At 51.7% G+C, this 22,946-nt stretch overlaps 1 protein-coding gene and 1 long non-coding RNA gene across 2 annotated transcripts in view; one reads left to right on the forward strand and one right to left on the reverse strand.

Annotated features, from left to right (window-relative positions):
• Nucleotides 1-16,938, forward strand: part of LOC123603042 (heparan sulfate glucosamine 3-O-sulfotransferase 3B1) — a 40,096-nt gene extending 23,158 nt beyond the window's left edge. Inside the window, exon 2 of the mRNA XM_045487424.1 lies at nucleotides 12,842-16,938. Coding sequence (XP_045343380.1) covers nucleotides 12,842-13,460 — 619 coding nt within the window. The 3' untranslated portion in view covers nucleotides 13,461-16,938. The remainder of the gene's footprint in view (nucleotides 1-12,841) is intronic.
• LOC123603043 lies at nucleotides 1,104-16,796 on the reverse strand. The gene is made up of 4 exons (XR_006714708.1): nucleotides 16,698-16,796; nucleotides 12,352-12,357; nucleotides 8,579-8,582; nucleotides 1,104-1,118 (listed from the first exon to the last, which is right to left on the reverse strand). It is a non-coding gene; the product is annotated as an uncharacterized LOC123603043 (long non-coding RNA).
• Nucleotides 16,939-22,946: the final 6,008 nt, after the last annotated feature.

The following is a 22,946-nucleotide window of genomic DNA, read 5'->3' on the forward strand; positions in this document are numbered from 1 at the left end:
TTTCCCCAAGCGGTGGGAAGTGGAGAAGGAAATCCACAGAGCCTCCCCCAGAAAGCGTTTCTCCACATGCCTGTGGTCAAGAGCTATATTGCCTCGCTGTGTTGTTAATTTAGAATTCCTAGAGTTGCAGAATATTTCAAAGGCAGCAAAAGCCTAGAGTCAGCTAACTGGAAGGAAGACACCCCCCCCCCCCCAGTTGGCAGTCTTTTTTTGTTCCTTCTAAATTTCTTCATGGTTTTTTTTAATGTTTATTTATTTTGGGGAGCAAGTGAGAGAGGAAGAGAGACAGAGAATCCCAAGCAGGATCCCAGCTCTCACTGCAGAGCCCGACGCGGGGCTCGAACTCATGAACCATGAGATCACAACCTGAGCTGAAATCGGGAGTCAGATGCGTAACTGACTGAGCCACCCGGGCGCCGCTCTTGACGTCTCCTTGTATCAGTCTCCAGTAGGACTCCCGGAGCCCAGATCTGTTCAATATGTGTTGCTGGGAAGCTCCATCAGCCACACTCCAGATAGATCTCTGTGCCACTCCCCTGCTCCGTCTGATGTGGCTTCTCACCGCCTTAGATCAAATCCAGCTCCGGTCTAGCATTTGTCCATTTACCCACTTACCTACTTCATTCATCAAACTCTGGGGCGCCTGGGTGGCTCAGCCTGTTGAGCATCCAACTTCGGCTCACGTCATGATCTCACGGTTCACAAGTTCGAGCCCCGAGTGGGGCTCTGTGCCAGAGCTTGCTTTGGATTCTGTGTCTCCTTTTCTCTCTCTCTCTCTCTCTGTCCCTCCCCCACTCATACCCTGTCTCCCAAAAATAAATAAGCATTTTTAAAAAATTAAAAGAAAACAGCCCACTTATTGTTGGCACAGTGAAAATAAGGCACAGTCCAGTTCTTTGGGCGTCGGGATAGGAGATCATCACCATTTTCCTTCTTCTTTTTTTTTTTTTAATGTTTATTTATTCTTGAGAGAGAAAGAGAAAGTACAAGCTAGGGAGATGCAGGGAGAGAGAGAGACAGAATCCGAAGCAGGCTCCAGGCTCCGAGCTGTCAGCACGGAAGCCCGACCAGGGCTCCAACTCGTGAACCGGGAGATGATCTGAGCTGAAGTTCAGACGCTTAACCAGCTGAGCCACCCAGGCGCCTCTGAGGTCATCACCGGTTTCCAACCTGGCCCCAAACAGTAACTTCTCATTCCAGGTTGGCCCTCTTCTCTTTGGATATCTGCAAATGGCTTCCAGTCATTTAGCCTCAAGCATTGCTGGCTCATTTACGTTCATTCATTCATTTACTTGTTCATCAAGCACATTATTTGCACATCAAGCACATCCATTTTTTTGCTGTTTTGTGTGTCTTTTGAAGATAAAGGTCCTTGGGGCGCCTGGGTGTATCAGTGGGTTAAGCATCCGGCTTTGACTCAGGTCATGGTTTCAGAGTTCATGGGTTTGAGCCCCATGTTGGGCTTTGCGCTGACAGCACGGACCCTACGTGGGATTTCCATTCTCTTATTCTCTCCCCTTCTCTCTGCCCCTGCTCCACTCTCTCTCTCTCAAAATAAGTAAATAAACTTAAAAAAAAAAATCCTTAACATTCACAATCCGAACAGATACAAACAAAAGACATGGAGGGCAGTAAGATTGTACCAAATGTTTTGTTCTTAGAAATAGTCATTAGGCTTAAAAATAGTTACAGGGTTAGTGTTCCGCTCAGGCTGATGCAGGGTAAAAGGCTAATCTGACTTGTAACTCTTAGCAGCCTCTCTCACTCACCATTTAGTTATTTGATCTCTTTGGTGCTTAAAGTTTTGTTCCCTTGGGGGACTTGCGGTGTCTAAAAGCACAGAACTGCTAGAAATGTTAAGACTCACCAGGCAGGCAGGCTCATCCACCAAAAACTTCTCATTGAATGTAAAAAATCACCATGGGACACACACTCCCTGGAGCGTAGCATCAGCCTCCCAACACGTTCCATCCCTCCTGTCCTTCCTTGGACGTGAAATCCACAGTCAAGTTGGACTCTACAATCTGTTCCAAATTTATTGCTTTTCTATATTAAAAAAAAAATGGTGGACCATGACAAAGAATGGATGGGAGTTGGGGAAGTTGGACTTTTCTTCTGCTGAAAACGGACTCTGGTGGACTTCCATACTTTTTAAGCTGAGAATTCCAAAACGGTTGAGGGGTGGGGAGTTGGGGGACTTTGGTGAGTGTCTCTGGGGTTTCCATCGGCAATGTGGTGCCACTCATTTTCTTGAGACCCCTGTGTGTCAGTTTCAAGGACTTGGTCAAGCCCAACTGATGACGGTCAGGAGTGTGAGATAAGAAACAGCAATTTTTTCTTTTGTCAGCAGTTTCCTCTGAAGTTTATCCTCTCCCTTGGATATTCTCTCTGGGTAGAAAGTACTTCTTTTCTTCTCTAAAACGTTCTTGAGCTATTTAAAGCCTGTGATAAGGGACGTTTATTTGTAGTCATTTCCTTTTACTTTAGCTTGACTTTAAACTTACATCTCGGGATTTTTATTGGCCTAATTCACTTTATACGGTTTTCAGTTGATAACCATAAAACGGGGTCCTGTTTGTTGAGTCGAGGGGAAGGATGGAGCCCTTATCTTGGACTTCAGTCTAGAGTTGACTGGGATTTCTCTGGTCCCGAACTCCTACTGGCCGCACAGCCGGGAGGCAGGAAGGTAACTGATGATATCAAGTCTTCTCTAGGTGGGTCTGGTTTCAGCCAGTTGGGCTATTTCTTTCCTTCAGCCTCAGATGGACCCCCCCCACCCCCACCCCCAAACTGTGGCTGGTTTGATCCTTGTAAACATTCTCTGCCACGTTTTAAAAAAAAAAAAAAAAAAAAAAAAGGAAAGAATCTTCCCAAGTAGGTTGAGTTTCTATTCTATTAAAGGCTGCCTCATTTTCCATTCTTCTGTGGCTTGGATCACCACACTCATTCATTGAAGTCAACCCAAGAATGGGCACTCAATATTCCATTGTCTCTGATGTCCTACCAGGGGACTAGGAAAGAAGGTGCAATCATGAGCTCTTTCATAGCACAAGTGGAGAATTAAGGGAAGCTGAGACTTCTTCAGATAACTTGTTTTTTTCATGAGCCTTTGAATTTGAGAACCAGTTTAGTATTTTCTTTTTCCGTAGCAGTATTTCCGCAGAAATACCCCTAGGATCTACAGCCACATGCCAGAGGAGATAATAAAGAGATACGAGTGGGGTTCATTCCACCTTACCTTTGGGTAGGGTCTTGCTGCTTTAAGAGCTTTTATTCACCTGCAAATGACATCCAATTTTATTATTATTATTATTATTTTCTTGTAACCTAGGCAGGACAAATCTTTCCCTTTTACAGATGAGGAAAAGCAACTCCGAGATGTTAGGCACTTTGCCGGAGGCCACACAGCCTGACCCTGAACCCTGCTTTTCTTTCCACCCCACCAGGCACCAGGCTATTTAATAAGCGGGTGCATAGATTCAGGGCCCGTTGAACATTGGCCTTTGTCTGAATTCCACCCCAAGGTGTTGTTGGCCTATACCGGTGCCCCTGAGATGTAGTTAATGCATGTCAAAGAAACAGATCTCTCCATCCGGGTTCGACTTCACCCCTGCCAGCTTGGGTCAGACCACTGCTGGCTGAAGAGGAGATGGAGGAGGGGTGTGGTGGGGAGAGATGGAGACGATCAGCATCATTTTTCAGATTCTGAGAGCCCAAGAACATCCTTTTAGACCAACCCATTAACTTGCATATAGAGGGAAACCGTGCCCAAAGCTTTGAGTGCCTTCCTGTCCAAAGCGGGAGCCAGATCGCACAGCCTCGTGAGCTCTGAAGCCTCTGCTTTTTTTTTTTTTTTTTAACAGTGTTAGAAAGCCCCCTCCCCCTGCCCCCCTGCCCTGTGTGTTCCCTCCCCCAGCTTCCCCCGTAAGGGGTAGTGCTTGCCCTTTGCTCTGTGTCCACAGCTAGTGCTGAGTGTTTTCTGCAGCTCTTGGGCGGGGGCCTGTTTACAAACAGTTACCAAGGGCACAGGGAAGGCAGATTGTCTCGGGATGAGGCAGGGAGCGATTTACAGGAGCCTGTGACACACACGAGGCGGGCCCTGTGCTGCCAGGCAAGTCCCCCCCCCTCCCCCTCCCCCCCCCCCCCCCCCGCCCCCCCCCCCCCCCCCCCGCAGTGCTGAGGCTTCCCTGCCCCAGGAGCCTGTGCCAGACCCCCAAGCCAGTGCTGATCAGAGACCACCGCCTGGCCCCTGGCCCCGTCTCCGCCCAGGAAGCCTTGCAAAGCAGGAGCAGGACCGCGTCACCTCGGGCTTTGCTCACTTGGGGTCAGGTGCCCCCCTCCCCTCCTCCACGCTTGGTCCTCTGCCCTGTCACTCTCCGCCCCACCAGCAGGGCTGGATTAACTTTCTTAAAAAGTCCGCTTCCCTCAAAACTCCTTTTCTTTCTAATGATCAAAAAAAAAAAAAGTGCGTGTGTGTGTGTGTGTTTCCGGGAAATGGGACACGTTACTCTGGTTGCACAGGATTGGTCCCGGCACACTGTCAGGTCCAATAAACGCAGGAGCAGTGCCCCAGAGAGCTTATCACAAAAGCCTATTAGCTTCTAATTGAAACCCTCTCTCCCTCCCCCCCCTCCACTTACCCCCCCCCCCCCAGCCCCTTCCAGGAACAGGAACTCAGGCCTTTGTGAAGCAGCGTCTATAACAGAGGATTCTGCCAAAAAGAAAGGCATCTTGAGTTGACCCAAAGGAGCGAGATGCTCTTCTGCACCCCACCCCCTTACGGCATTCAGGGGCTTTTCATTTTCTGAGCAGTATTGAAATTCTAGGACAATGGAGGCCAAATCCTTGCAGTGGGGGTTGGGGGCTGGGGGTGGAGAAAGGAGAGGGGAGGGTTGCAGGAGGAGGAGGAGGAGGCCTGGGGGAGTCCAGCCTTTTGTTACTTTTCTTCTTTTCTACCCATTACCTTAAAAAAAAATTGTAAAAATAAAAGGAAGGGGGAAAAGGCCCCAGTAAACTTTGTAATGAGTCATGACATCACTTCCGGCAGCCCTAGCGATCCAGCTTGGGGACCCGGGAGACCCCCGAGAACAGCAGACTATTTACAATTTCATTTTAAATTATTTTTAAAACCCTCCCAAAGGAGTTCTTTGATATGCAAACATCTCCCCCAAATGGAGATAATTATTTATGGAGATGTGGCTCTTTGAACGGGTGGGCTTTGAGGCTCCCTAGGAAAGGAAGAAGGTTCCAGATAAGGAGGGGCCAGAGCTGATACGCATCTCCCGCCCACCCTTCCTCCGGCCTCCCTCGGGGTTTGGGGGGGGGGAGTGGTTAGAAAGCGGCTTTAAAGAAGAAACTTACCCAGAGTTAAGACCCACTGTTGGGAGTTAAGGTCTCTCCAGCGTTGTCCACAGTCAGGGTTTCTAGAAGTTTCTTCCCTGTCCACAGGTGCCTGGGCTTTCTGTAGGAGAGGAAAGGGGAGGCTGATAGGCTGCAGCTTGTGTGTGTTTGACCCTGGAGGTGCGCTATAACTTACAAGGTGACGAGATGGAAAGACACGGCGGGGGGGGGGGTAGTTTTTTTAGGGGGTGCTGGATAATTAGGGTTGGTAAGAGAGGCCCCCAGAGAAGGTACGAGATTAGCCCACACTTGTTACCAAAGTCCAGCGACCAGGACCATAATGACCCAGGGACCGCCTCTTTCCCTTCCCTCTGAAAATGCTTTAATGTGGCCTAAAGTACCAAGTGCCCAAGAAACCTGGGGGAGACACCCCCTCCCCACAACCTGCCAGCGACTTGTCTTCCAGCTTTGAGCTTGCCGCCCCCCCCCCCCTTCCTGTCCTGTCAAGTTGGCCTCTCCGCAGTGGGGATACTGAGGCATTTAGCTAGCACTGAGCCTGAAGTAAAGCCCCCAGCCGGCTCTGGCTCCTTCCCTTCCTCCCCTGGGGAGTAGAGGGGCTTGGACAGCCCCAACTCTGCAAGATGAGGGGACAGAGCAGTCCCATTCCTAGTGATCCGGATGTCCTTCCGTAAAATAAAGACTTTTTGTGTGTGTGTGGGGGGGGGGGGTTGCATATATTTTCAAGGCAGAAAGCTTGACGTGTCTCAGACCTTGTCTCCTATGTCTTAAGAATCTCGGTTTTTCTTTTGATCCTGGGTGGTTGGGGCAAGGGGGTGGTGGTGGAGGGGCCAGAGTGGACCGGGCCACGCAGCTGGGCTCCCTGCGTCCCAGGAAGAGCCCTCAGCTCAGAGGGAGAGTGAGTGTAGACGGACTGGACTGTGGCGAGAAGGCCAGAAGTCCCCATAGGGTGGTGGCCTAGGCTTGGGGGTGGGAGGGCGTGAGACCCCATGAATTCCCCAAGGAGGAAACCACAGCTCACAGAAAAGAAGCTGAAGCCCGATGAGATCCTCAGGGGCTCGTGTTGCGGCTTCAAGTAAATTTCATTTTTTGAGACCAGTTTCGGGTTCGTGGCAAAATTGAGGGGAAGGTGGGGAAGGTGCCGAGATTTCCCTTAGACACTCCCCCCCCCCCCACCCCACACATGGGACCATCCCCCACCATCCACATCGTCCACCCGAGAGGGACATTTGTTACAACTGATGAACCTGCCTGCACACGTCATTGTCTCCCAAGTTCCAGTTTTCGGTAGGGTTCATTCTCGGTGCGTACATCCCACGGGCTTGGGCAGAGTTTCCCCTGCCCTAAAAATCCCCTGTGCCCCTCACCGTCTGTTCGTGTCGCCTCTCCCCCTAATCTCTGCAGATCCCCCTGTCTTTGCGCGGAGCTGCTGGTATGTGTGGGTTTATCAGGTGGCATTCTACTTGCCTCACCTTTTTTTTTTTAACGTTTACTTTATTTTTGACAGAGAGAGACCGGGCGTGAGCTGGGGGGAAGGGCAGAGAGAGGGGGAGACACAGAATCCGAAGCAGGCTCCAGGCTCTGAGCTGTCGGCACAGAGCCCCATGCGGGGCTCGAACTCACGGACCGGACCGTGAGATCGTGACCTGAGCCGAAGTTGGACGCTTAACCGATTGCGCCACCCAGGAACCCCGACTTGCCTTTTGAAGGGGACATCCTTAGGTCCTAGACAGGTTTGGGACTGTGCAGGTATGAGGAAGGAGGTGATTTGGTTTATTTTATTTTGTTTTAGGCGTGGGGGGCATAACCTTTCTAGAAACCTCGATTCTTCTGTTTCGTGAAGATTGTTCTGTTCTTGCTTTTGTGTTCCGAATTCTCAGAGGCTGGGCTCCCGCTTCTTCAAGGAAAAGCTAAAGTAAATGTAGCAGAACAGGTTCTTGGCTTGTGCCCCAGGAGGGTCACCCTTTGTTGGAATATCCCGAGCCTGGCGGCCTCCTGGTCATACTAACTTTACAGATCGGGAGCTGAGGCCCAAGGTATCAGGGATGCCGCTAGGGGGTCATGCCAGTTAGGAGCGGAACCAGAACCAGAAGAGAGGCCTTCATGGAGACGAGTTGGTTTTTTTGTCTTTTAAGTCAACGGTTATACCCGTGAGGTCAAAATACCTAAGTCCCGTTGGAGCATTTTCTGATGCATAAAGCTAGACACCAAGGGTGATGAGTTACTATATGTAAGTTTAAAAGACATTTTTAGTTTTAGTTTTTTTAATGTTTATTTATTTATTTTTTTAATTTTTTTTTAACGTTTATTTATTTTTGAGACAGAGAGAGACAGAGCGTGAACAGGGGAGGGTCAGAGAGAGGGAGACAAAGAATCCGAAACAGGCTCCAGGCTCTGAACTGTCAGCACAGAGCCCGACGCAGGGCTCGAACTCACGGACCGTGAGATCATGACCTGAGCCGAAGTCGGACGCTCAACTGACTGAGCCACCCAGGCGCCCCAATGTTTGTTTATTTTTGAGAGAGAGAGAGAGAGAGACAGACAGAATCTGAAGCAGGGTCCAGGCTCTGACCTGAGCCCAAGTCGGCCGCTTAACCCCTGGAAGAAATGTTCAAAAAGAAAAAAAATCTTCGTTGGCGTTCGGACAACATGGGGGTATTTCTGCAACCGAGCGAGGCCCTCGTCATCCCGGCAGGGGGAGGAGAAAGGGGCAGGCCGAATGTTCCCTGGTCTCTTCCCCCGGTCTCTTAGGTCTGAGCGGGAGACTGGCCCTCCCCGGCCGACTGTGGCTCACAGCTTTGTCTCCCCCCCCTGGAGGGCACTCGCTTCCCTCCTCTTTGCATAAATGTCTCCGGCATCTGCCAGGCTGTGCGGAGAAGGTTACACCCATTTCAATAATCATCCTTTTTATTGTTGTGTAATTTGCCAGTTCAAACAGTAAGTTCAGTTGCTGGACCGCGGGAGCAGGGGCGTCACCCGAGGAGAGAGAAAGAGACGCAGGGCAGGAAAATTAGGGCCACATTGGCTGCTGGAGAACATCACTGTTGTCAGGCTTTTTAGAACTCTGGTTCATTCGAGTTTCCTACGCCTTTGGGCCTGAAGGTTTGTTTTTAATTGTCCGCTTTTAGAGGAACATATTAGAGCTAGCCCGCCTGGGGCCTCCGGTATCCCGCTCTGTGGCCCAGCTCTTGGGGGGTCACTGATATTCCCAGAAGATCACTGTGCTGGCCATTGCTGGGTTTCGATGGCGGTGACACGGCTGCCTTGGCATCTGAGGGTTCATTGAAGAAGTGGGGTCCTTTCTGCTCTCTGACCTGGGGGATCTGCCTGGTCAGGATCCCTTAGGCTTCTGCTAAGGGCATTTCTTGTGCGTGTGAGCGTGTCTTCCTTGGCCTTGCAGCAAAGGCACCGTCCAGCCCTGTGGGCTTCACAAGTGCCCGATGGTGACACGTGCCGCGTGTGGAAGAGGGGGCTGGGGCGGGCACCGGAGGGGGAGATCTGCTCCCACAATCGCTAATATTCCCAGGCTCGGTTGACCGCCGGAGATTGTGGGCCTAAGACGTCTATTGTTTTGAAATCTGACTCCTATTTGAACGGTTACGATCACAGCCATCTGATTCTAGCACTGAAATACCTATTATTAAGATCCTAACCTAGGAGGGGGGGAGGGGAGGCAGGTATCTATTTAAAGAGAGGGGACGTGTGTGTGGCCCTGTGTGGTGCTCATCAGATTGAGAAGAAACAGGAGGTTGGGAAGGGGAAGGAGCCTCGGAGGGGTGACTGGGCCCCCACCGCCCACCTGTAGGTCGGTGACCTGTGTCCAAGGGAGCCACCCTCTCTCCTTCGGCGTGTTTCTTCATTGGTGAACTGGGGATTGCAGGACCCCCCCCTCAGAGGCGCGTCGTGAGGATTAAATCAGATAATGCACGCGAGTTTCTCCGCAGGCTCACAAGCACTATATAATTGTTAGCTGTGATGATCAGTTTGAGAAACTGGCTTGCATAACGAGCCGCTCAATTAAGCTGCAAACCTCCTCCCCCATGGCCTGAGGCCGGCTTGTCCTGCTGGGCCACTGGGAGGGGCACGCAGCGGGGGAGGGGCTTGCCCTTGGCCATGTCGTTGTCTCCTGTTTCTTCTTGGTACCACTTGTGCCCAGAGAGGTTTTGGGTACCGGGACGGGAAGCCAGGCTGGGGAAGGGAGGGGGGAAGGAGGGAGCCCTGGGAAGAGAATGGAAAAGGCTTCCTTCCAGGACCTGGGGATGGGGGCGGGGGGAAGGGGACTTGCCTGGAAGCTGCCGGAAGGTTCGGTGCCAGGGATTTTCCCACACGGTCCTCAAGCCGTGTTCCCCACCCAGTGAACCCACGGGGCTGTGCTGGGAGCTGGTGGCTCTGTCTTGAGCACAGGGCCCGCCATGGAGGACCGCCCCCCCCCCCCGGAAGCCTGTGGAAGGGACTCAGGAGGCATGTGCGGAGGTGAGGGAGAACCCACTGTGTATCCCCGCCATCAGCCACGAAGCAAGGGGGGAGCAGCCCACAGGCTCCAGTGGGCAGGGGCTGAACAGTCTGTCACAGCATGAGTCTGCTGGCTGTCATTTGCAGGATCAAAGAAAGTCCTGGGGGCCCCTTGTGTGCTCTTTGCCACATGTGTGCAGACTGCAGGCCATTCTGGGGAGAGAGGGATCCCTTGGAGCTCGTGGCAGCCAGAATGGCTTGGGTGGCCCCCAGGCGGTCAAGCTCAGGAAATCCGTCCGCCGTTCAAGGAATCTTTCTTTGTGGCCAAGGAGGTTTTGCCTTTGGACTTGGGGATAGTGAGGCTCTCCTGGTTTCTAGCTCTGTTCTGTGGTGTCTTACTCCCGTGGCCCAGTGAGCCATTTCGGTTGCTGCCAGACCCTTTCTTTAAGGACATGGCAGTGGGGTGGGGCGGAGGTGCCTGGGTGGCTCAGTTGGTTAAGCGGCTGACTTCAGCTCAGGTCGTGATCTCACGGTTCATGGGTTCAAGCCCCACATCGGGCTCTATGCTGACAGCACAAAGCCTGCTTCCCTCCCCCGCCCCGTCCCTCGAGGCTCCCCCTCTCAAAAATATGAAGAGCTGTGGTGGTTGGCTTTCTTTCCGTCGTGATGGTGGCACTTTTACTCTGGATGTTCAACTCTTAAAGAATGTCCAGATGTCCAGTTGCCAGTGACTTAATACCAGGGGCAGAGAGAGAGGGGGACAGAGGATCTGAAGCAGGCTCCAGGCTCTCTACTGACGGCAAGGAGCCCGATGCGGGGCTCGAACTCCCCAACCATGAGATCGTGACCTGAGCCGAAGTTGGTCGCTCAACCGACCGAGCCACCCAGGCGCCCCTAGACTCCATCTGCTTTTGAATGAAACGCAGAACAGGCTGAGAGCCAGGACTCTTTTCCTCTCCATCCCATTAGCCCCATGACACTGCACGTTCACCTAAGTGGTTAATGGGCATTAGCGCAAGCCAGGGATGGCTCCAGGGCTGTGAAGCGGCCTTCCTTGGGGACGACCTCCTTCCCCCGAACTTGTTTTTGAAGAAGGAGCTCTCCCAGCATGTGGCCCTTTCTGGCTCGTGCGATAGAACTTTCTGTCGTTTCCGTAAATGTGCTTTTATTAGTAAGAGGAGCTGTGCTCTCAGTAGATGAGGGGTGGCTTGAAGCTGGAGGTTTAGGATGTCCTACTGGGAGGTAAATATTTGGTCAGAAATGATGTGGGAATTGCCTTCTTTAAAATTCCCGGGCCCACGTAGAAATCTCTATCCCATGGCTAATGGAAGATTGTGCATCCGGGACCAAAACTGAGTCTCCAGTTAGTTAACACATCTCCTTTCCTTTTGATGTGCACACATGTGCTCAATTTTGTCCCGCCATGTGCTATAAACTGCGGGCTGAACACAGTAATACTGGAAATAATCCTCTCGTAGGAGCAGCAGTTAGTGTGTGTTAATTACATATGTTAAGCGTGTTCAGAGCATGTTATGATCATTAATGGTCTTACTCCTCATCCACCTTCCGTGAAGTAGGTACTGTCACCTTCATTCTTACAGATGAGGAGGAGAAGCCCAGAGAAGGTAAGACAGTTACTCAAGGTGGCACAGCATACACGCTGAAAGCTGGGATTTGAACCCAGGCCATCTGATGTCTGAGCCCACGTCCCTTAACTGTTACTGCTAAACTGCTCTGGCTTTACTAACCTCCTACAGACACAATGAATGAAGTACCACTGTTCCCACGTCACGTGGTGGAATGCTCCAGGCCAGGGAGCGTGTAAGTCACAACCTTCCATCATCGGTTAGTGTTATTTGCAAAGCTAACTGCCACCACAAAACAGCTTTTTTTCTTTTTTAATGTTTATTTTTGAGAGAGAGAGAGAGAGAGAGACAGCATGAGGGGGAGAGTTGCAAAGAGAAAGGGAGAACGAAGAATCCGAAGCAGGCTCCAGGCTCCGAGACATCAGCACAGAGCCCGACGCAGGGCTTGGACCCGCGAACCGTGAGATCAGACCTGAGCCGAAGTCAGACGCTCAACCGACTGAGCCACCCAGGCATCCCTTTGTAAAGATTTTCTTAATGTTTATTTATTTTTGAGAGAAAGAGTGTGAGTGGGGGGGGGGGGGGGGGAAGGACAGAGAGAGAGGGAGACACAGAATTGGAAGCAGGCTCCAGGCTTTGAGCCGTCAGCACAGAGCATGGCCTGCATTTCTTATAGGTTGTTAACAGTTTTGTCGGCATACTTTTATTTAAATTAAGGCTGTGATAGAGATCTTACGAGCCCCCCCCCCCTTTTTTTTTAATGGAATCTAAAGTATTTTTTGGAAGCTTCTAGAGCTGGGTCTTGGGAATTTCCTCTTGGCAAGTTTGCGTCCGTGTATATACTTCCGTCCGATTTCGCCTGGGTTTCAGGTTGCCGCGTGCTTTTTGCCGTGAAGGCGTTTTTGTCCGCGGTCGCCGCGTTGGAGCAGGTATGGCCTGGATGGGCCAGGGGGACCTCTTCCTCCTGGTTCCCGCCGCACACGTGCCCAGGCTTGGTGAGCACACGAAGAGAGGCTGGTGGGGACTCCCGGACGGCACCGTCTCTGGGGGCTCCAGGTGCGGTGCTGTTGTCAGGAAGGGTACATACCCGGAGGCCAGGGGCCTTCGTGTTGTGACCCCTGATGTTTGGGGCGGTCCGGAAAGCTGGGTAGCCTGCACAGTGAGTCAGGGGTGGTGCCCACGACAGGATCGGGAGAAACTCCCCTCGCTTCCTTCCTCTTTTTGTCTCGGAGGAAGGTGCTGTCCTACTTCACGGAGATAGCATCTGGCCTCCGTGGGGATGTTAAGGTACCTTCCGGGGACGACCCGCCGTTGGCACTCTCTCGCGGTTCCGCAGCCGTTCCCGGTAACAAAGGGAAGCTGGGATCGAAAGCGTCGTCTCGGAGACGCGCGGCCAAAACGGCGTCCCCTCCTGAGCCGACTTTGCTCTGCTTGCTTTTCCCCAGGGACCTGATGCCGAGGACCCTGGACGGGCAGATCACCATGGAGAAGACGCCCAGCTACTTCGTGACCCGCGAGGCGCCCGCGCGCATCTCGGCCATGTCCAAGGACACCAAGCTCATCGTGGTGGTGCGCGACCCGGTGACCCGGGCCATCTCGGACTACACGCAGACGCTGTCCAAGCGGCCCGACATCCCCACCTTCGAGAGCCTGACGTTCAAGAACCGCACGACGGGCCTCATCGACACGTCGTGGAGCGCCATCCAGATCGGCATCTACGCCAAGCACCTGGAGCACTGGCTGCGCCACTTTCCCATCGGCCAGATGCTCTTCGTGAGCGGGGAGCGGCTCATCAGCGACCCGGCCGGCGAGCTGGGCCGCGTGCAGGACTTCCTGGGCCTCAAGAGGATCATCACCGACAAGCACTTCTACTTTAACAAGACCAAGGGCTTCCCCTGCCTCAAGAAGGCCGAGGGCAGCAGCAAGCCCCACTGCCTGGGCAAGACCAAGGGCAGGACCCACCCGGAGATCGACCGCGAGGTGGTGCGCCTGCTGCGCGACTTCTACCGGCCCTTCAACTTGAAGTTCTACCAGATGACCGGCCAGGACTTCGGCTGGGACTGACGGGAGCCCCCCTCCCCCCCACCCCCCCACCCCGCCGCGCGATGTGACTTTCCCACTTGGCTTCTATGTTGACAGAGATTATATGTATGTAAAATGTACAGAAATCTATTTTATAATAATTTATTTTTAATTCGTAAGCAATTAATTCACTAAGCTGCCTAGCCACACTCTTCAGAGGGTTTAGCTTCATAACCCGTTCACATTCCAAAGCGTCTCATCGGTTCTTTTCCTCACAGTTGATGGTGCTTCCGTGTGCCCCCCCTCCCCCCCTCCCCCATTCTATTTAAAAAGAAGAAAAGCACAACTTGAGATTTTTGTCGTTACGGGTACGCAGCCTTCGATCGCTGGCTGAATTCGCTCGCCGTCTCCTTGTGTCTTGGGTTTCCTAGTGCGGCTCCCATTTCTGTCCCTGCCTGCACACCTCGCAGGAACGCGACACCCCCCCCCCCCCCCCCCCCCCCCCGCAGAGGGTCACATCTCCTGTGGCAGCTTCCTCGCCCCTGTGTTGACATTTCCGAGGACGTGGACTCCAAACCACAGCGCTGAGGCTTTTCCCCCAAGTCTGCTCTGCTCGTGGGGGACATCCCTGCCTTTGCGGGGACGCCCGCCTCCTTTCTGGGGAGTCCTTCCTGCCAGGGTCCAAACGTTTACTTGGGCGTGGGGTTTTGAAAGATGGCCCTGTGTCCTCTTCTGCCCCAGTCCCTGGTTCATTAAGCAGCTCGAAGCGTATGCAGACGGTGGCTCCTCCTTCCCGGGCCCCGTGTGTGTGTGTGTGTGTGTGTGTGTGTGTGTGTGTGTGTGATGCTGGGATGCTGCTTTAGAAATAAAGACGACCTCTGATTTGCACGCATATGCCATGCCCCGTTCTCCAGGCCAGACAATTCTGCTTTGACACACCAAAGAAATCCCCTAGGCTAGCAGAATCTCCTGGCACAGACCGCACGGGTCCAAAGGGGTCAAGTGCATCCCACCCCATCAGAGTCCACCAAGGTGCTGCTAGGTGCACAGCCAGCCCCAGTTGGGCACATCCCAGTAGACTGGGAGTAGACAACCTCCGAGGGGAGAAAAGACAAACCCCCACCAGAAAGGCGGCCCGCAGAAGTGAGTCCTGGCCCCCTCGCTTGATGTCTGGAACTCCCCTCCTCGGAATCCCTGGCTCATCCCAGATTGACAATACAGTTTGCAGCCGACGGCCAGACTGCAAGAACGAAGAGTGGCTCTTGTAAAGACAGGCTGGGAAAGCTGGCTCCGTGTTGCCTGGAGACACTCACGCCTGCCAGTTGTGAAGATGTCCCCTTGTTTGAGCTAGGTCCCGGCAGAAGGTTTCCAGCGTTGTTGCTGCTGATGGCCGAATGCTCCCCCCTGGTACCTCTCTGCCGAGCGAGCAGTTGGAGATCATTTTTGAGGACTTAGCCTGTGGCAGTTGGGTAACCCTATAGCAATGTCACGTAACGAACATAACTCCCCGTATCCTGTTTTCCGAACCACAACTGCTTCTGCCATCAGAGGGTTTTGATTCGAGTTCTGCTTTCGCCGGGGCACATGCGGGAAGGTAGCGCATCTCGTCAGCATGGTCGGGGCGTGATGGTCACGAAGTCGCTTTTGTGTGTCGTTGCGGGATAACTTGGCCGACAGAGTACGAAACTTGTATGAAAGGAGAGAGATGGTCCCTCTTTAGCAATCGGTCAGGATGTCACTGGTCATTAGGTGATGTCTGGTTTGTGTTTGACCACAAGTTTGAGCCTGGGTGCACCCAGCTCACCCTTAGCAGCAAAGCGATCGTGGGTCGGGTGAGGTCTGTGTAGGACGATGGGCCGGGGGGTTCCGTGCGATCCTCAGATGTTCTGTTCGTTTCCAAGCTCTGTCACTGCCTCTCCCAGGTAGCTTAGCACCTGCATTTAGGGGAGCACCCTAACCCTGGTGTGGGTCTTTCTCCCTTCTTGCTGCTTTGGCATCAAGACGTCTGCAGAAGGGTGCCGATTGGTCCAGAAGGGTGCTGATGGGTCGTGTGGTTTTCCAGTCCGAAAGCTCACTGGAAATAAAACCACCGAAGCTGCTTTTCAGTAACAGAGTATCGTTTCAAGTAAAAGCCAGTATCCAACCCCCTCCGCCTCACCCTGCCCTGGCCACACTCTGGCCAAATGCGAGCCCCAACAGGGCTCGTGATGCAGAGTTTCAGAAAGGTTCGGAGGAGGGCTTGCGACAAAGCAGTCCGCCTTCGGGTCCCCGCCGTCTCTCCGGGCTGGACAATTTGGATGAAGTTGTTTATTCCCTGCCTTAAAACAGAAACAGGAAGTTTTCAGATAGAAGGAGGGGAGGGTCATTGAGTCATGATCCCTGAAGCGAGTCAAGATTCTATTCTGGGTCAAATCCTTGAATCCAAACAGATGGCGCTAATTAGCAATGACGGACTAGAGCACGTTTTTCTAGAGCAGACAAATAAACTTCCTGCGCATCTCTTCATAGAGGTCTGATGGCTCGTAATTCCTGACGGATCCAGACGCGACATCTGCCCCCAGGTTACACCTCATCCTGTGATAGTTATTGTAGAGCCCGAACCCCCATGCCTTCCTCCTGTAGGAGTTAAGCAACACAAACACATAAAATTCAGCCTTGAGTTTCTTCCGGTTCTAGCAATCTCCAAGGCCACCGACTCAAGTTTTTTAGCTGTTAGAAGACAAACACCCATTTCACGTTTTGGCCTTTTGTCTCAGCACGTTTTCGGTTTCTTCCAGTTTAAAGCTCTGCTATTCAGTGGGGTACTTGACCCCTCTCGGTTTTGTCTTCTTTATTAAAAGCAAAAAAGATAAAAATAAAATGGGAGGTTTTTTACTGTCCCAGAAATCCGTGCTCGCTTGGAGGTGTTTGTATCGTAGTCTGGTAACTTGGTAGGTCGTACCTGGAAAGGTATTTAGGTATATTGGCTGCCTAAGAAATACTTATTTGGATGATGGAGGAAGAGAAATTATCTTTTTCATAGGATTCTCTTTGGAAGTTATTTCGAGTGACAGTTTAGACTTTTGGAGAAAGTTTCCGATCCTGCCAGGATATTTATTTACGTAAGAAAGGAAAACGGAAGTCTCCGATAAACTAGAGATACTTAAGCGTGGGTCTCAAACGCAGACACAGATGCCCGTGTCATTTTTTTTTTTTCGTTTTTCTCGAGAAGGATGGTCCCTTCAACTTAAAGGTGTGGTTAGATTTTTTTTTTTCGCTTTTGTAACCTTAATTTATGACGGAGTTCATTCAGCCCAGGAATCTGAAATACTGTGCAAATTCTGGCGGCGTGTCTTCTATAACCTGGATGTTAGAATAGCCAATATGTACAAAAAAAAAAAAAAAAAACAACTAAATCAAGTATTTTGTCCTATGTATAACACAGATTAATTTTACACAGAGAAAAGAGGTTTCTAGGAAAATGAAAATCTGGTAATTCATACTATTTCTTTGTATGGACGAATAAAATATATTTTACCAACTTGTGGGTACTTTTATGTCTTGCGGCGTGTTGCGGGGGGACGGGGGCTGTGCTGGTTTGTTGAATAACCAATCAGATGCGCGCGGTCGTGGGTGCACATGCGCGCGCGCGCGCACACACACACACACACACACACACACACACACACACAAGCATTCTGAGGGTAGGTTGATTGGCAGACTTCAAAATCCAACTAATCTACAAATATATGAGGCAGGTTCTTTGTAAATGACTCTCAAGGCTACGAGATCAGCGGGGAGGCTCCAGCCCACCCCCCCCCCCCCCCGCCCCGGAGGAGCGTACGTGGCCCTCCAAGCACACCAAGGCTGCTGTGTGCTGCTGTTTCTGACTGCATCAGGCTCCAGCCAGGGTGGCAACCTGGAAGCTACCATGTGGGGGGACCTGTGTCACGCTGCAGGTACGGTGAAGCAGAGCTTAGGTGGCTGGGTGATCTGGATAGAGGTAGCATTCCCTTCCCACGTGCACAGAGTATCCTCACTGCTGTTCTCTATCTTTGGCCCATAGCAGGAGACTTCCTGTTTCTTTCCACGGGACACACCCTCTGGACGCTGATTATTTACTACTTTTTTATTAAAAAAAATTTTTTTTAAGTGTGTTTTGAGAGAGACAGACGGCAGGAGCAGGGGAGGGGGAGAGTGGGGGGAGCGAGAGAATCCCAAGTAGGCGCACTCTCAGCACAGAGCCCGACACGGGACTCGAACTCATGACACCGTGAGATCGTGACCTGAGCGGAAACCGAGGGTCGGATGCTTAACCAACTGAGCCACCCGGCCGCCCTGATGATTTACTACTTTAAACATTTGATTCATTCTTGTATCTTAGTTTTATTTTCAATTTTCAATTGAGATTTAGGTTGCTGCCCCTCTGGTTGAGTCTTAGAGCAGCTGACACCAAGTAAGGCTCAACCCCGAGAGTTGATAACCCCGAGGCTTGATAAGGCTCAACCCCGAGAGTTCTCCCTTCTTCGTTTTTTGGAAACCACTCTGTTGAGGTCTGATGGGCCTACAAAAAGGGAACATACGTAATATAGGCAAGCCAATGAGTTTCGTGATAAGTATTCACCCATGAGGCCATCACCACTATCAATGGCATAAATCTATCCATCCCCTCCAAAAGATCCTTCCTTCCGGCCAGCTTTGTTTTTTGTGTGTGATCAGAACATTTCACACCAGGTGTACCCTCGTGGCCAATGTTTAAATATTCTGTATGGTGTCGTGAACTCTGGGCACTGTGGGGTCCGGTCATTCCCGGGACGCCTGTCATTTTGTACAACTGAAACTTACTTCACCTCATTTCAAAAGGGAATAATAGATTACAGTCTTGGGTGCAAAGGCCATTATCTCTTGCCAGGGAGAGGAAGTACTCAAAAAGACATAAATACGATGAAAACAAATCAATGCTAGTCATTTGTGGCTAGATCTAACTCCAGCCTCGCTTGCCGTGGGCTCGCCCACTGTTCCTGGCAACGGTGACTCCTGGTGAAGGCTAGAAGTTGACAACTTTGCATCTTGCCCTGAAGGGCGGAGAATTCAAGAGGGTATGACTTGGTGCTGTCTGGTGTTGAGTTCGTGAATCTCTGAAACCCGAGCATCCCCTAAATCGTCTCTGGGTTTTCTCACGTTTAAAAAAAAAAAAATTAATGTTTATTTGTTTTAGAGGGAGAGAGAGAGCGCAAGCAGGGAGGTGCAGAGAGAGAGGAAGACCTAGAATCCGAGGCAGGCTCCAGGCTCTAAGCTGTCAGCGCAGAGCCCGACGCGGGGCTCGAACTCACGGACCAGGAGATCACGAGCTGAGCCGAAGTCTGATGCCTAACCGACGGAGCCACCCAGGCGCCCCTCACGTTGTTGGAAAGCGTGGTTCACGCTGAGAAGGCACCTTGTGTGGAGGCACAGAGTTGGACGTCAGCCTAGCATTTCAGGAAGGCGGCGGAAAAAACACCCCACCTAAGTCGAGAACGCTGGGCAGGTCAGGCAGGAAACAAAAATGCTGGAAGCCCTAACACACCTCAGACCAATGACATTCGAATCTGTAGGAGGTGAGGTCCCAACACTGGTAGGTTTCAAAAGTTCCCCAAGCATGGACCTTGAAGGCATTATGTTTGCTGAACTAAAACCGAGGGAAGACAAATACCGCACGATCTCACGCGTGGAATCTAAAAGAGAAACACTCAGGGACATAGAGGGTAGAGCAGCGGTTACCAGAGGTTGGGGGGGGGGGGGGCGGAGTGTGTGTGGGAGAAATGGGAAGATATTGATCAAAGGGAACAAACATCCAGCTGTAAGATTCACGAGTTTAGGGATCTAATGTACAGCCTGGGAATTATAACCGATGATACTGTATCATACACTTTACTGTTGCTAAGAGAGGAGATCCTTTGAAGTTTATTTATTTATTTAGAGAGGGAGCGGGAAGGGGAGGGACAGAGAGAGAGAGGGAGAGAGAATCCCAAGCAGGCTCCATGCTGTTGGCGCAGAGCCCGAGCCGGGACTCGTTTCCACCAACCGCGAGATCATGACCTGAGTCGAAATCAAGAGTCAGACGCTCACCCTCCTGAGCCACCTAGGCGCCCGGAAGCTTACACAATCTTATTTGTCAATTAGGTCGCAGAAAAGCTGGAGAATGTTTAAAAATAAGATAATGTAACCAAAAAAGCTCCCCCCAAGCGGTTCTCTCATGTAGCCAAGCTTGAGAGCCATGGTTCTCAGAGTGTGGTGTCTGGACCCCCATCAGTATCCCCTGGGAACCTGCTAGGCATGCCCCACCTCAGAGCTACTGAATCAGAAATGCAGGATTTAATAAGCTCTCCAGCTGATTCTGATTCATGCAAAAATTCGAGACTCCCCACTAGGGGCATAGGCTTCTTATCATTCCTTTCTGGAACGAGAGACCTTGGATCTCTCTGATCAAGCACATTGACCTTTCACCAACCAAGGCAATTATGAAGCCGTTCACCCCCTTGTACCTCTGGGTCTCCTTTTGGAAAGTCTGGATCAGTAGCTGTCTCTGGGTTTCAGATAGTGGTTACTACTGCCGGGATTACCCTCATTCTGCTGGGTCCCGTTTTTTTCGGGAGGCCCCCATATAGTCACCTCTAACGCATTCCTGTGAGTGGAATGATAGATGCATATATCACAGAAGATCTTTTCAAAGAGGGTTAAACTCCTTTAACATGCCACTTTCGGGGCGCCTGGGTGGCCCAGTCAGCTAAGCATCTGACTTCGACTCAGGTCATGATCTCATGGTTCATGGATTCGAGCCCCGCATTGGGCTCTGAGCGGACAGCTCGGAGCCTGGAGCCTGCTTCGGATTCCGTGTCTCCCTCCCTCTCTGCCCCTCCCCTGCTCCCGCTCTGTCTCTCAAAAATTAATTAACATGAAAAAAAAAATTTTTAATGCCGCTTTCCACCTCACCTTCTGCCTTCGATCTTCAACAATATATCCCCAGCATTTCCTATATGATAGACAATGATTTCTTCTCATCCTTAGCAACGGACTCTATGCTTGACCCCCAAAAGCCCACTGACTTAAGGCTAGAGACTCCGTCTGGCCTTCGTGTTCTCAGCCGTGATGGGCGGATCTAACTAGCTCTTAACAGCAGCATCTAGTTTCATTTTTCCATTCTCGCTCATTTTTACCATCACTAGGTGTATGCCGGGTGAGGGGGCAGTCTCGTTGCAGAAAGTCAGCGGTGGTAACATTCCGGTGGGCTCGAAGCCCACGTCCTCCATTTGAGAACTTGGCATCTTGGCTCCGTGCCACAGTCTAGTGTTTGTGTGGGAACTGAAAAGGGACTTGAGACCTCGGTGCAGAGGTGCCTGAGAGGCCTGGAGAAGCTTCCCTGCAGGGACTCCCCTAGGCTCCGCCTGTTTTCTCTTTCAACGCATTTAGCAAAAGACAGATGATAGAAGACGCCAAGACGGCACTGAAATCAGTAGACAACAGAAAGTCTCCGGAGCTTCTTGAGAAGGGAAGGCGTGATATTCCGTAGGAACCGGGGCAAGAAGGGGCTGGAGTCAGAGATCGGCTCATTCATCCAATACGTATTTAAGGAGCGCCCACTGCTGCTAGGGACACAACCTTAAATGCCACACGCTTCCTGCTTCAAGGAGTTCACATTCCAGGCGGGGAGGATTTGAAGGATGTGTGCAGTTACAGCGGGATGCAATATGGCAAGGGCCGTGGCGAAGCGCCATGGGAAGTCGGGCGGGGAGATCCTAACCTGATCCGGGGCAGGGGAGGGGGAGGGGTCGTACCCACAGGTCTGGCAGGAGGCAGCCAGGTGATGGATGGAGGGTGAGAGGCAGGCAGAGGGCAAAGAGAGACGTGAATAAATGCAGCCAGTTGTGGGGGCAGGGACGGAGCCCAGATTGTGTGGGGGAAGGGGAGAGGCTGGGTCTGGAGGCATCGGCAGAAGACTGTTTTGCAGGCAAACGAACGGCGGTTCGGCCGCTTCCGAGCTCTAGTCTCCTTCATCCGATTGCCTACCTGCTGCCTGCATCTGGACGTCTCCATGAGCATCTCAAGTAAAAGCATGTCATAAATGGAACCCTTGGTTCTCTTTCCTGCACCCCCTCCCCTGAGCCTGCTGCCTCGGGGCGTCAAGCCAGAAAACTTGGAGTTGTTCTTGGCATCTCTTTCACATTCTTCAAGTCCAACCTGCGGTCCCTTTCCTCCCTGTTCCCCACGCTCCAGCCACAAGAGTCTTCTTTTCTTGTCGCTCCCAAGGAAGCCAAGGTCTTTGTGGCCGCCTTGCTCCCAACTCCTGGCCTGGCGAACTTATGCTCATTTTTCAGAACTCAGCACCACCCCCGTATGCAGGAACTCGGCCCTTGGTGAGGTCTTCTCTAACTGTGGTTACCCCCCGTGAACCACATGGGCGGGCGTTCACACCCTTCGGTAGCCTTTTCCCACACTGACTGGGTGCCGTGTCTCCGAGTGCTTTAATCATCAGGAGACAAGGGAAACAGGGCTGTGCCCACGGCATTTCATTGGCCTGGCCACCTCTGCTTCCCCTCTCTTAGAACACTTGCGCTTTGGGGCGCCTTGGTGACACAGTCAGTTGAGCATCTGACTTTGGCTCAGGTCATGATCTCGAGGTTCATGGGTTCGAGCCCTGTGTCGGGTTCTCTGCTGTCAGCGCAGAGCCCGCTTCAGATCCTCTGTGCCCCCTCTCTCTCTGTCCCTCCCCCACTCATGCCCTCTCTCTCAGAAATAAACATTAAAAAAAAAAAAAAAAGAACATTCGCTCTTGGGATGCTCCCTCGGGGAACCCAGCTGCCATGCTATAAGTAGCCAAAAACAAATGGAGACACTATGAGTATTTTGGGTAACAGTCTCAGCTGGGCTCCCAGAAGACAGCCGGACTCAACCGCCAGCCATATTAGCCAGCCACCTTGGGGGTTCCAGCTACCTGAACCCCTCCGCCGACTGCGGCTACAGTCAACCTCACATGGATTAGAAGAACCACCCAGCTGAGCCCAGTCAACCAACAAAATCGAGCGAGATCATGACCGCGTTTGGTCTTCAGCCACTAAGTTTGGGGGTGCTTTGGATAATGGGGAATTGTGATGGTCCCCAATCTAGATGAACTTATGCTCTTCTTGTAGCTCAGAGAATCCAATCCCTTTCCTCCATAGCACTTGCTGCATTGTATTGATCTGGCTGTATTTCATGGACGCAAGATGCAAAAAAATCTTCCAATCTGTTCCGCCATCTTGGTTCCTCCCTCCGCACTTACTGCAATGCATAGCAGTGCACGTATTTGTGTTCCTTTGTGGTCTTTCCCCAGCACTAGTCCGTCATTTCCATGACAGCAGAGACTATGGCTTCTTGTTCATCAGTAAAGGGTCTTCAAGGTACACAAACCCAAGAGCTGCTTAACTTCTGTTGGACGAAGGAAGAAAGTGTTGGGATTATATTCTGAGGGTGAAAGGATAAGAACTTTAAACAGGTGAGTGACGACGTTGTTTTACGTGGAGGAAAAGTGAT

Source organism: Leopardus geoffroyi, chromosome E1 (assembly GCF_018350155.1).
Source record: "Leopardus geoffroyi isolate Oge1 chromosome E1, O.geoffroyi_Oge1_pat1.0, whole genome shotgun sequence".
NCBI lineage: Eukaryota > Metazoa > Chordata > Mammalia > Carnivora > Felidae > Leopardus > Leopardus geoffroyi.